The sequence below is a fragment of the Syngnathoides biaculeatus genome, chromosome 2 (genome assembly GCF_019802595.1).
Source record: "Syngnathoides biaculeatus isolate LvHL_M chromosome 2, ASM1980259v1, whole genome shotgun sequence".
NCBI lineage: Eukaryota > Metazoa > Chordata > Actinopteri > Syngnathiformes > Syngnathidae > Syngnathoides > Syngnathoides biaculeatus.
The window spans coordinates 22,612,419-22,625,408 of NC_084641.1; the positions used below are offsets into that span (position 1 = coordinate 22,612,419).

The window sequence follows — 12,990 nt, forward strand, 5'->3', positions numbered from 1 at the left end:
TCGCGAGACGCACGTGAACTTGAATGGGGGACCGCGCCGTTACGTTCATTCAATATGCCACACATTCATTATTTATATGAGTCAACACATCATTGGTTTCACAGCTACAATCTTTCGAAAGTTCATATATACGTCATTTGGTCAAAAGTTGGAAGACTGCGCGGTAAATTGCATTTTGGCCTACTTTTTCAAAACAGCGTTGCAATATGTCCAAGTGGAAAAAGCAAAACGGGCAAACCTCGCGGTCACGGTGAGTTTTTTTTTTTTTTTTTTTTTTTAAGATATCCTCTTGAACACTTGCGTCACTGATTCCAAACGTCTTCTAATCGGTTACTGAAGCCCGTTTAAAGAATGAAAATGTGGAGAATGACGAGTGGTAACTGAGTGACTGCTGGGCCAGCGCGTGTTTTCAAACGTGACTAAAATGACAGCTGAGTGGATTGCAGCCTGCTCCACACTCCAGGAAGGCTCTGCTGATCCGGATCAGTCCACACGATTTCAGGTCAGTCCGGAACTCTCTTTAATTATAGATAACACAGTGGGAAGGTAAAACCTTATTCAGCACTCGCTGATGACAGAATACTTTATTGGACAGAGACGATCTAACAGCAGCGGTGTCCTACTTCTCGAAGTTTGAGCCCGGATGACACTTTGTTTTGGTTTTAGTGCGAGGGGTCGATGAGACCAGTATTTGGGTGAAAATTTTTCATTTAAATCATGATTCAGCCTGTGCAAGTTCAGCAGGGGCTGTTTATTCGTGTTTAGATTATCTCTTGAGCTGCTAATTATTAGTCTAGTATGCTCAAAGGGTTTATGAATATGTATGTCGCTTGTTTGATAGACAAGACCCAAAGTCAACCTGATTAACTTTGGAACCTGATTCAGATGTGGATGCATTTATAAACCCGGGCTGAAGTTTTGTAGATAAGATCGCAGGTCTTGTATATGAGATCACATTTAGAGACATTTAATTTCTTTACTCTATGCTCAGAGGTCCATACAAATACAATAAAATTTAATGATCTATCCATCCATTTTCCAAGCCCCTTATCCTCACAAGGGTCACTGGGAGCGCTGGAGCCTATTCGGGCAAAAGGCAGACTGCACCCTGAACTGGTCGCTAGTCAGCCGCAGGGCAGATATCAGCACCATCACTGAATGGGAATCGATCCCACGCTGCCCACACCACGGTCAGGCGTATGTACTACGACATAATCAGTGAAGTCAGATTTAATTAAATTAATTAAAAATATGGCATGTCTTAAAAGAGCTATTAAAATCTACAAATTTATGAGATGACAGTATCAAGTGTGGTGTGTGTGTGTGTGCGCCCCAAAGTGTCCCCTGATTTTGGCTCCCGCGACCCTTGTGAGGACAAGAAAATCAAAAAATGGATGGATGGAATTAATACAAGTTCGCTTGGCCTTTGCAAATGACACGTTATGTTAGTTCTGTGATGATGAATTGTCTGCATGCAATCAGACATCTGGCACGTGAATGGCGCGAAGCCTCCTGCTGCTGACGTCAGTGTTGTTTCTGTTCCAGAAAAATGTCACACTCTGTTGACACTGTGGACGTGGCGAGTCTCATTTACACCATTTCGAAATCAACGAACATGAAAGAGACTATGATATGTGGTATTTCTCCAGGAAGTGTAAACACAAATATACACACATGTAGAATAGTTAAGAGAGCATTGGCCAGAAGTGGAAGTGGCCCAATGAAAAATTCAATTGCATTGTGAATTGAGTGTTATTTGTAATGCTGGAGCCTATCCCAGCGAACTTTGGGCAGGAGGCAGGGTACACCCTGAACTGGTTGCCAGCCAATCGCAGGGCACATAAAAACAAACAAATAACCATTCACACTCACAATCACACCCAAGAGCAATTTAGAGTCTGCAATTAAAATATGTTTTACACATGTTTTTGGGATGTGTGAGGAAACCGGAGTGCCCGGAGAAAATCTGCACAAGCACAGGGAGAACATGCAATCTTCACGCATGCAGGCCTGAGATTTGCCACCATACAGCCCATTTTTTAATATTCCACAATTTTATTGTTTACTAGAAAGAACGGGCAAAAGTATTCTGTAACTACGGTACAGTACTTTCGTCTTAGAACATGCAAAGAGATTTCGACATCTTCATTTTCCAACTGTTGTTGTAATTGGGATGTTTATACAGGGTTTGTACGGGTCAGGGAATTTCTGGAATATCATGGGAAGAAAGGTTGCCTTTTCCAGGTTTTGTAAACTCCGCTAAAAATATATATATTTATTTGGCTTGGGTCAGGGAATGTCATGGGATTTTCAGTCACTTAGCTGAAATATTCCTGTCTGCCAGAACCAGTCAATCCTAATATTAGTCATGGAATTTTGTATTGAGTAGTTGGAAAGTCATGGAAAATTCATGGAATTTTGTACAAAGTGTACAAACCCTGTTTATAGTTGTATAAAATATTCAGTGTAAGCAGATGTTATTGTTGTAATTATGTTTACGTGCATGCAGTCAAGTAATTCCGATAAACAATGATGTTTTACAGTGTGGAAAATCTCTGGCTACTGCTTTGTCCCTCGAAGGACTGAGTTATAAAATTGTGAAACTTGTTCTTATTGTACCTTGTCTACCACGTATTGCAGTGGGAAATTTCTTCACTCGTCCTTCACATTGGTGTCAATGGATGGTAGTGTTGTCTTGGCAACTTAACCCGAATACACATTTGAACAATTTAAATGTGTCTAGGTTGGCGTCCCTCAGGATGCCTTAATGTCCAATTGCGATTAAGTACCGCAAACTCATTTTTACCATATAAAAAATTTCTAGATCATATCTGATACCAGTCATTTATCTTAAATTTATTGAACACCAGGTAGTCAGGGACAAGCCGAAAGGAAAAGAAGAATGTAGTTAGGAACGACTCACAGAATTTATACAGAAATCTGCATACTGTAGTCACGCTGGCAGATATTAGAATTATATCATACTTATTCATACGTATATGCAGGATATAGAATGAAATTACTATCTTGGTTATTTTTCGAAACTGTCACTATCAGGGTTTTTCCCACATCAACCCTAAATTTAAAGCGTTGTATTTTGGGAGTCATCATTTTGTAACATTTTTGCAATGGTTAATACTCTAGCATGTCGAAACGTCTTATCAGAATCAGCTTTATTGGCCAAGTGTGTAAAAACACAAGGAATTTTTCTTTGGCAGTTGGTGCTGCCCTGGTTTGACATTCTGAACAAAGAACACAGAACAACAAACTTGCGTGCAAGTCCTCAATACTGAGTAGAGTGTTGCCGACAATTCGTTCAACGGTTTTCATTGTGCGTTGCAGTCGGAGTTTGTCCTTTTTTGCGGCGGCCCCAAACCAGACTGTGATGGAGGTAAACAGTCCTGATTGGATGACCACTGTGTAGAACTGTCTCACCAGCTCTTGTGACAGGCCGTGCTTCCTCCATTGCTGTTTTTTTTTTTTTTTTGAGGATGGAGTTGATGTTCGTCTCCCATTTCAGGTCCTCTGAAACTGTAATTCCCAAGAACTAGAAGGTCTCGACGGTTGAGGCAAGACAGTTGGACAGCGTCAGGGGTAGCTGTGGTGTAGAATGCCTACTTAAGTCCACAATCATCTCTACAGTCTTTAGACCGTTCAACGCCATCGCGGTTGTGGTGACCACACCAAAGCTCCAGTCTCTCCACTTCCTTTCCATACGCAGACTCGTCGCCGTCTTTGATGTGGCCAATAACCGGGGTGTCACCTGCGAACTATAGGAGTTTGACAGTCGGCTGCCACGAGGTGCAGTCATTCGAGTAGAGGGGAGAGGACAGAACCTTGGGGTGCCCCGGTGCTGATAGTGGGCGTGGATGAGTTGGTATCCCCCAGCCTTACCTGCCGTGTCCTGCCCGTCAGGAACTTGTAGATCCACCGGGAGATGGCAGGTGAAATGCTGAGCTAGAGAATTTTGGAGGGGAGGAGTTCAGGGATGATGGTGTAAAATAGAGAACTGAAGTCCATTGAAATGTTTTTAATGCTAAATAGATAATATTCTTAACCATGTTGTTTGAAATGTAATGTTGAACAAAACTCCTTGAAAATACATTTGTTCATTTATTTACATTTCAAATCATTGTTTTTACTTGCATTGCTGATCAAGATATTTGAATGAATGTTATGCTTGATCAACTTGTCTTTTCGGAGCTGCCCCAAACTGGATTTTAAATCTAATTCTGTCGAAAAGTCCTCATTCCTGTTCAAAATGTTCCATTAGCATCATTATTTTAAAATAATATACCCGTTTTTGTTTGTGTTGGTTTCCTTTTTTTTTTTAACTTACTTTTCTAAGACAGATATGCAAAGTGCCACATGGGGGAAAAAAAGGAATTAGAATTTAGGTCACTTAAACTGTGTAGTCTAAATTTAGGCCAATTACTGTCTGCAAGGAAGTCCTATCTAACTTGTGTGAGCGTGTAGCTTATGTGCTTGTGTTGGACAAAATGTACCTAACAAAAATTGGCCAATTTCTCTGAAACTTGGTGTTACAGTTGTTGAGCGGCATAGGCTGAGGGACAAAGTACTCAAGCAATTTAAATGATGCGAAGTAAAGTGTCATCTCGGGTTTCTCCTGGAGTTGGCAGGATGATTGAAACATTCTGACAAAGTGATAGAATACAGAGAAAATTGTTTGGCTACTGCTGGATCTTTGGCCAGGCATTACACGGTGACGCGGCGGGTGATTTATCTTCCGTTATATTGTTTTCAATGTTTCTCCGAACAGCCCTATACGTACGTTATGTACCTTGTTATACATCCATCCATTTTTCAATTCCCGTCTCGCAACTGTGTTCGTACCGGTTTGTGGTTTAGTCTTCCTCCAGAGTTCTAATATATTTTGACACCATTCAACGTGCTCAGACAACCACATCGCAGCCTGACCTGTTTCAGTCAACAATTGGTGCTTGTGACTCGGTGTATGTGCTGTGGTGGTTTGAACTGGAGAGGCAAACATTGTGAAATAAGTGAACTTGAAGATTACCACGCAGTGGAGAAGACGCATCACTTTCATTTATGCTTAATTCAGATGTATTCATACTTTTTTTTTAGGGGAGCCCCCTTTTTGGAGGTTAACTTTTCCTGTCCCCCTGCCGCTTCACATTGTCTCTGACATAAGGGTGGGGGGGGGGGGGTGCGAGCACTGAAAATTGTAAAAGCAGGGACTGGTGATAGCACTGAAAATTGGTGAGGGGAGATTGAAAAATTGTCAAGCGCGGGGGGCTGAAACAATCCATACCCCCATGTCATGACGTGGCGCCTCCCCCTAGGGCGCATGCCCCCCCAGTTTGAAAACTACTGGTTTAATCTAAACCCTTTGAGTCACAATGTACTTTACACAAACGTTTTGCATAATGCATAGGAAGCCACATTGGAAACAAGAGAAGACTTGTGTTGAAAATTTGAAAAACATTTACTGTATTGTCTTTTCTACTACTTCTTTTTCTTTCAACTTGTCCCATTAGGGGTCGCCACAGCCTCTGAACATGTCCAAACTATCGAAGTATTCTCTCTCCAACCTTGTCTCCAAAACGTCCAACTTTGCCTTGTCCCTCTAATGAGCTCATTTCTAATCCTATCCAACCTGCTCACACCAAGAGAGAACCTCAACATCTTCATTTCTGCTACCTTAAATTCTGCTTCCTGTTCTTTCTTCAGTGCCACCTTCTGTCATCTGTACATCATGGCCGGCCTCATCACTGTTTTACAAACTTTGCTCTTCATCCTAGTGGATACTCTTCTGTCACAAAGAACACCAGACACCTTCCGCCAACTGTGCCGTCCCGCTTGGACCCGTTTCTTCACTTCCTTACCACACTCGCCATTGCTCTGTATTGTTGACCTCAAGTATTTGAAGTCGTCCACTCTCGCTGTCTCTTCTCCCTGGAGCTTCACTCTTCCTCCTCTGCCCCTCTCATTCACGCACATATATTCCGATTTACTTCGGCTAATCTTCATTCCTCTCCTTTTCAATTTCATTCAAAGAATGGATTATACAACAGGCAGAAATGTTGCGTTGGTAATGGATTTTTCATGGCTCTTTATGTGAACACACCTCCAAAGTAAACACAGTGATCGTTAATTGCAGCTTTTATTTAATAATTTTTTTCAAACAGCATTCATTTATTTCAGAGTTAGCCTCTTCACCTTCTTTTTCTGTGGGTCATTCTGTTTCGCTCCACACCATTAGCAAATCTCCTAGACTGGGATTATGGCTGCAAAGGGATTTGGGATTTCCAACCACAGCACACAAGCTGCAGTTGCAATTTGTGTGTTGTGCTTCCACCTCTCTTCTACCTGTCTGCCACTGCTGCCGCTTTCAGAAGACCTCAGCAATTTCAGCACCGCTGATGCGGATAACAAGAAATAATGGTACGAATGGAGATAAATTGCAGATTTGAAAACAAACTGCAGCTGGAGATTTTTCTTTTCTTGCGGGTCTTTTCGATGGAGGAATATTAAGGAGATGGCAGTGCAATAAGCAGGGTTGCGGAAGTAATAACATTGCAGGATTATTGACCAACTGTTGATTCTAAACAGTCAGCGAGAGGAAGTCTTCTTGTCTTTTTCTCTCTTCAGATTGTACATCGAAAATGGGAACCAACCAGTGAGTGATCATACTCGTGACGGAGATGTCTCTATAAAACGTTTCCAGATAACTGAAGAGTGAGAGACTAATATCCAGGCAATTTAAAATTAACATTACTTTCAATGAGTGTCATCAAGAAGAGCAACTTCCGGTCCCTCGGCCCAGTGTCTTCGGCCCTGATGTGTTCAGCTGCTGTGGCCACTGTTGACATGCCCGGACCTCCTACCAAAGGAGCCTTTTCCATCAATGACAAGAAGGTGGCTGAATCCAAATCATCCTACGTGCTGGATGACTTCTTCTGGATTGGAAGCAGCATTGTGGCCTTCTCAAAGTGGAGGCTTGGCTACATGGGTAAGGGATGGAAATTTTGTGCTAAACTTAAATTTAAGTGGTACTGTTCATGCACAACATTCCCAAACAATGCTTCTGATACCCAAATGGAGCAGTTTGCCGTGGTTACATGTTACACAAAATATTCCTAGACTCCATTGTACCCAACACAAAATTATAATTGATGATGATAAATGGACCCCAGTGGAAGTATGGTTGTCTTTACAAGTCAGCAGGTTCCTGTACCGTTGTTTAATTTGGTGTTCAACAGCTTGTCGTGCCCATCTATGGCACATTGACCTTCAACGTTGTTGATCGTTTCTTTGTTGAGAATATGGTGTGGGTGAAGTTGATTCATTTTTAATACTTATCTTTTTTATAATAATATGTGCAGCATAACATTTATTTCATGACAAAATAATTGTCAAGCCGTGATCTCTCTGGAGCGGTTCACAGCAGAGTGTGAAGCGGCTGGGATGAGAATGATCACCTCCAAATCTGAGAGCATGGTCCTCAGTCAGAAAAGGGTGGCGTGCCTTCTCCGGGTCAGCGATGAGCTCAAGTATAAGTATATGTGTCTTGTTCACAAGTGAGGGAAGAATGGAGTGAGAAATCAACAGACGGATCGGTGCAGCATCTGCAGTGATGCGGACTTTGTATCAGTCCGTTGTGGTAAAGAGTCGAAAAGCGAAGCTCTCAATTTACCAGTCGCTCTGTGTTTCTACCCTCACCTATGGGCACGAGCTGTGGGTCGTGACCAACAGAACAAGATCCCGGATACAAGCTGCCGAAATGAGTTTCCTCCGCAGGGTGTCCGGGTTCACCCTTAGAGATAAGGGTGAGAATCTCAGTCATCCCGGAGGGGCTCAGTGTCGAGCTGCTGCTCCTCCCCATTGAGAGGAGCCAGATGAGGTGGCTGAGGCATCTGATCCGGATGCCTCCCTGGTGAGGTGTTCCGGGCATGTCCCACCGGAAAGAGACCCAGGAGACGACCCAGGACACGTTGGAGAGACTATGTTTCTCGGCTGGCCTGGGAATCCCTTGGCATCCCTCCGAAAGAGCTAGAAGAAGTCGCTGGGGAAAGGGAGGTCTGGCTATCCCTGCTGAAGATACTTCCCCGCAACCTGACCCGGTCAAGTGATAGAAAATGGATGGATGGATGGATGGATGGATAATTAGAAGAAATAAAACAACACAGCATTTGAGATTTTGGGGTTCTCACTACTTCTTTCCAAATAACAATATAGGACAAAGTGCAAATATCTGTTTAAGATGGCATTCTGTTGGGATGTATGATTAAACCTGAATATTTGTATGAAAAAAATTTTGAAGCGTGAAACATGAATTTTATTCTGAATAATAAAATGGTAACTGTGGCTTCTTATCCCAAGTGACAGCAGATTATAGTTTGTCTTGGCAAACTCGTTTGCTGCGCAATTTGTGCACATTACTGCATCTGCATCTATTGCCCCAATCATTTTATGGCCTATGGAATTGACTTTACATTTACATGACTACAAATGTGTGACCATCAATTTTCTGTCTCAAAAATAGTTTGCAATATTTGAAGTGATGGGATCACATTACATTTTCCTCTATAGTCAGACCAAAAGTGTTCAAATATTGAAATTATACCAAAAGATTCAGTGGAGGGACTAAATGATAAAATGATTGTTTTGCAGGAGATTGCATGCAATTGTAATTGATGGATAATGAAATACGTTGTGGCCCAACGTTCTATGTTTAGCAAGCTATTAAGACTGTAATTCATGGCGTGAACAATCCAGGTCACAAGCTGCTTGCTGATCTGGCAAGATTACTCAAAAGAGTTTTACCATCAGCAAGCCCATGGCTATTAAGAGTATTTTTAATGTCATAAACACTAGCATTGCTGTGGCCTTGACATAGATCATTACACTATTATTATTGCCTCTTTTGGCGTTTTCTATATGTCGGTGCACCTTTGTATATATTATTGATGTAATTGGGCTTTCTGCTTTTACTTCAGCAAAGTAATGAACCTGGAGATCACCTGCGTGTGGATTGGGTGTGCACCATATGGCTTGCAAGCAATCCCTGCGGCTTAACCTGGTGCTCTGATGGTATAGTTTAACTTAACTCGCCCTGTTTGGCTCATACTCTGACTTGGGCAGGAAAACCAGACCATGGCATTTTCCCATCACAGAGACAACCTAGACTTCTAATCAGGCTTTAACCTCAGAAAGTTATATCTGCTTCTTGATCTTAAGCTCTCCTAGTAGCCGCGACAGCTGTGGACTCAAGCAGCTCTGTCCATGTAACGTTTTGTCTCACAGGCTATAGTGAAATGTTGATATGGGTCATTTCCTTAGATAGAAACTTGGTGTATGTCTTCTCAAGAGGCTGATGGGGGAGGAACACTATCCTTAATACTGTTCGTACTGTTTTATGCATATGCTATCTTTCCACTATGTTTACATGACTTTCACTGGTAGACCAGCCAAAATATTCAATATACTGTAGAATTTTAATATTCCTCTCGAGCAAAATTTCTCAAACTTCTCTCTGCACCTCTTTGGTTTTAGACTCAGCAACCCAGCACCACTGGCCCATAAACTGCAGATTGTTTGATTAGTGGAAATGCTTGAGCATGCTTAACACCCCTGATCACAGCATGGAAGAGATTGACCGACATCGAGATTTTTCCCGCACAAGCATGTACTTGTAAATGCCAAGGTAGCAGATGTGATGGTTCCTCCCCGTTAGTTATTCATATCTGTCATTCAAAATAAGATCCAAAGGTGATGACAATATGAATGAGGAACAATGCTTAGGGACTTTAAGTCTGATGTAATTTCACAGTGGTAGATTGACTGGTCTCAAAATGGTTGTTGTGTCTCACAGAATATGCAATTTTAGTCTACAGGTCTTGATGGAAGCTATCTGTGGGCACATCATGTAAAACCTGTTAGATTTGAAAAAGTTAATGTCAATGGAAAAAGAGGTTTTTTTTTTTTTTTTTTTTTTTTCAGATTCCGAACTCATTACTGACATGCCATCGTCTCATTGCAACCAAATTGACAGCAATTAATTTCATTGATTACTCCTCAAAAGAGAAAACTTCCAGAGCTGTATACCAGTCTCCAAACATGAAAAGATGCAGCCAGCCAACAGTTAAAATATAGGGTGAAGTCAGCATTAAGCAAGTGAGAAAGATGAAACGCTAAGAAAATGGTGATCATAGCGGCAAAAAAATATGAGTAAAAATGAATAAAACAATTGCACCTTTGGACACTCAAAAGTATGATGAAAAATACTCATAAATACAGTATTCCAAAAATGTTTTCATGTACCCAGTGTATTAACTCAAATTTCAATTCAAAATGTTATTGATGACATATAGAAAAAAAAAAATCGTTTTTTTTTTCCCTCCCACATTATGTAACTACATATTAAAACAGATCAGTGCCATTTAAAACACAGTTAATCAAATCTGATACAATTTGGGTTGCCAGTATTGGAATGAAATTGCCAATATTCATGTTTTTATCTGCCATTTTGTCAACACAAGCCCATCATCGAAGTGTTGTCCCTGCTTGAGGCTCCAGACTTTCTGCTCTGTGAAATTCAGGGCTAATTTCTCCTTTTCCCTCTACTGCAATGATGAGTGGCAAACTTTTTTTTTTCATTTTTCTCTGTTCCCACTGTTTTGTTTATGTGAAACATGACACACACACACACGCACACACACACACATACATTCTCTCATATTATTTGGTTCTGGAACTTGCCTCTTCATCCTTCAGCACTACTTTGAAACCCATTCAAAGTCCAATGACTGTTTTCCTCATTATCTTTGTTTTGCTGCTGTTGCTCTTTTGAATAATTTTTTAAATAACTTGAATTGTTGATCAGTTATTATCCACTTCATACTGTCATTTTCTTTTTTTTATGCTGGTGTTTGGTGGTTTGTGAAAGTAGATGCTTTTATTTATTGGTTCTGGCTGCAAAACATCCAGTGTTGCTGCATTTCTTTTATGTCGATATGTTTTTTGTCTATGCTAATTATTACTATGTTAAGCAAACTTAGGAAATATAATTCACTGCTTTCTGCCATTATGTCCACATTTTTTCAAAGTAAAGCTTATATTCAGTGTGGTGATCCAATGATTACATTAACATTCCTGACATTCAATAAATGTATGTATATCAGTATTTTTTTCCATCCCTCTCCATTTGACAATGCTTATAAACTATTTTAATGGCAAAATTAATGATGGCTTTTGATGCAGAGAAGTAAATGAGCCATTTGACACAAAGTAACCAGGACTTTGTCGAGTCCTGGTCGAGATTACTTCACCAGGATTTGAAGCTAAAAAGGAATTGAATATGTATCATTCCAATTGAGAAACAGCCACTTTATCTCCAGAGCCAAGATGTTCCCTTATAAGGACTGTGTCATGCACACACTTTATATGCTGCTTAACAGTGAGGTACGAGTGCTATAATGTAAGCAAGGTTATGCTGGCATACTTTTTAAGTGTGTGAGTGAGCCTGCATCTGGGTTCACTTGGCACCCTGGAATGAATTTGCCGTAGGCACTGGGTTAGCTTCACTATTAATTCTCTCAGCAGGCTGTCTGGATGTGCCAGGCAATGTAACAGGGGAAATCTGAGGTCACATCGGTGTCATTCCACCAGGCTACAAGTACCCGCTTGACAGATAACTCTCCAAACTGATCTAGGATGTGGGTCTTTATCAATAGATTCATTTTTGGGTGGAATTATTTTTTGTCAGCGTTTGATAGTATTTTGTGGGCCCATTTCTCGAGTAAGCTGTATCATGAGTAACACTGTGCATATACTAATGTAGGTTCAAGTTGTGTGTGGCCAAAAAGTCAAAAAGTATATGCAGGACTCCCTCACAGTATTGGTACCTCTCTAGCATGTGTTTTTAGTTGCTAGACTGACTGTTGTTGGGTTCTTATCATGTGGATATGATGTGAACATAATCGAATTGCTCAGAAAGAACATGAGGACTGTTTTTGTTGTTACAGCTGATTTATGCATTTGACTGCAGTTTCACTTTGGGTTGTACATAGATCTTTTATTTAAATGAGTTATAATTGAAATGAAGTTATGAGAAAGAGTAGTGGAGGCTAGACCCATGACAGAGGTAGTATCTGCGAGCAACAGTATGGTTTCATGCCTGGAAAGAGTATCACAGATGCATTGTTTGCCTTGGGATGCTCGTGGAAAAGTGCAGAGGAGGTCAGAAGGAGAGACATTGTGTCTTTGTAGACCTAGAGAAAGCCCATGACAGAGTACCGTGAGGGGAACTGTGGTACTGCATGCGCAAGTCTGGTGTGGAGGAGAAATAAGTTAGAAGAAGACAGGGCATGTATGACTCATGGACAGCAGAACAGCGGTGAGATGTGCCATAGGTGTGTCTGAAGAATTTAAGGTGGAGGTGGGACTGCATCAGGGATCCATGCTAAGCCCCTTCCTGTTTGCGGTAGTGATGGATAGGCTGACAGATGAGGTTAGACTGGAATTCCCTTGGACTATGATGTTCACAGATGATATTGTGATCTGCAGTGAAAGCAGGAAGCAGGCGGAGGAACAATTAGAAAGATGGAGGTACGTACTGTAAAGGAGAGGAATGAAGATTAGCCAAAGTAAAACAGAGTGTGTGAAGTGTAAGTGTGTGAATGAGAGGGTGGAGGGGGAAGTGTGAGACTGCAAGGAGAAGAGATAGCGAGCATGGACGACTTTGAATACTTGGGGTCAACAATACAGAGCAATGGTGGGTGTGGTAAGGAAGTGAAGAAACGGGTCTAAGCGGGATGGCACATTTGGAGCAAGGTGTCTGGTGTTCTATGTGACAAAAGAGTCTCCGCTAGGATGATGGCAAAGTTTATAAAACGGTGGTGAGGCCGGCCATGATGCATGGATTAGAGATGGTGGCCCTGAAAAAACAACAGGAAGCAGTTCTGGAGGTAGCAGAAATGAAGATGTTGAAGTTCTTGCTTGGAGTGA

General features: G+C 41.4%; 1 protein-coding gene across 1 annotated transcript in view; it reads left to right on the forward strand.

The window, feature by feature from the left end:
* The window catches only part of plch2a (phospholipase C, eta 2a), a 56,637-nt gene continuing 43,647 nt past the window's right edge, over positions 1–12,990 (forward strand). The window contains exon 1 of the mRNA XM_061841425.1: positions 1–250. Within this exon, the coding sequence (XP_061697409.1) occupies positions 55–250 (196 nt within the window). The 5' untranslated portion in view covers positions 1–54. The remainder of the gene's footprint in view (positions 251–12,990) is intronic.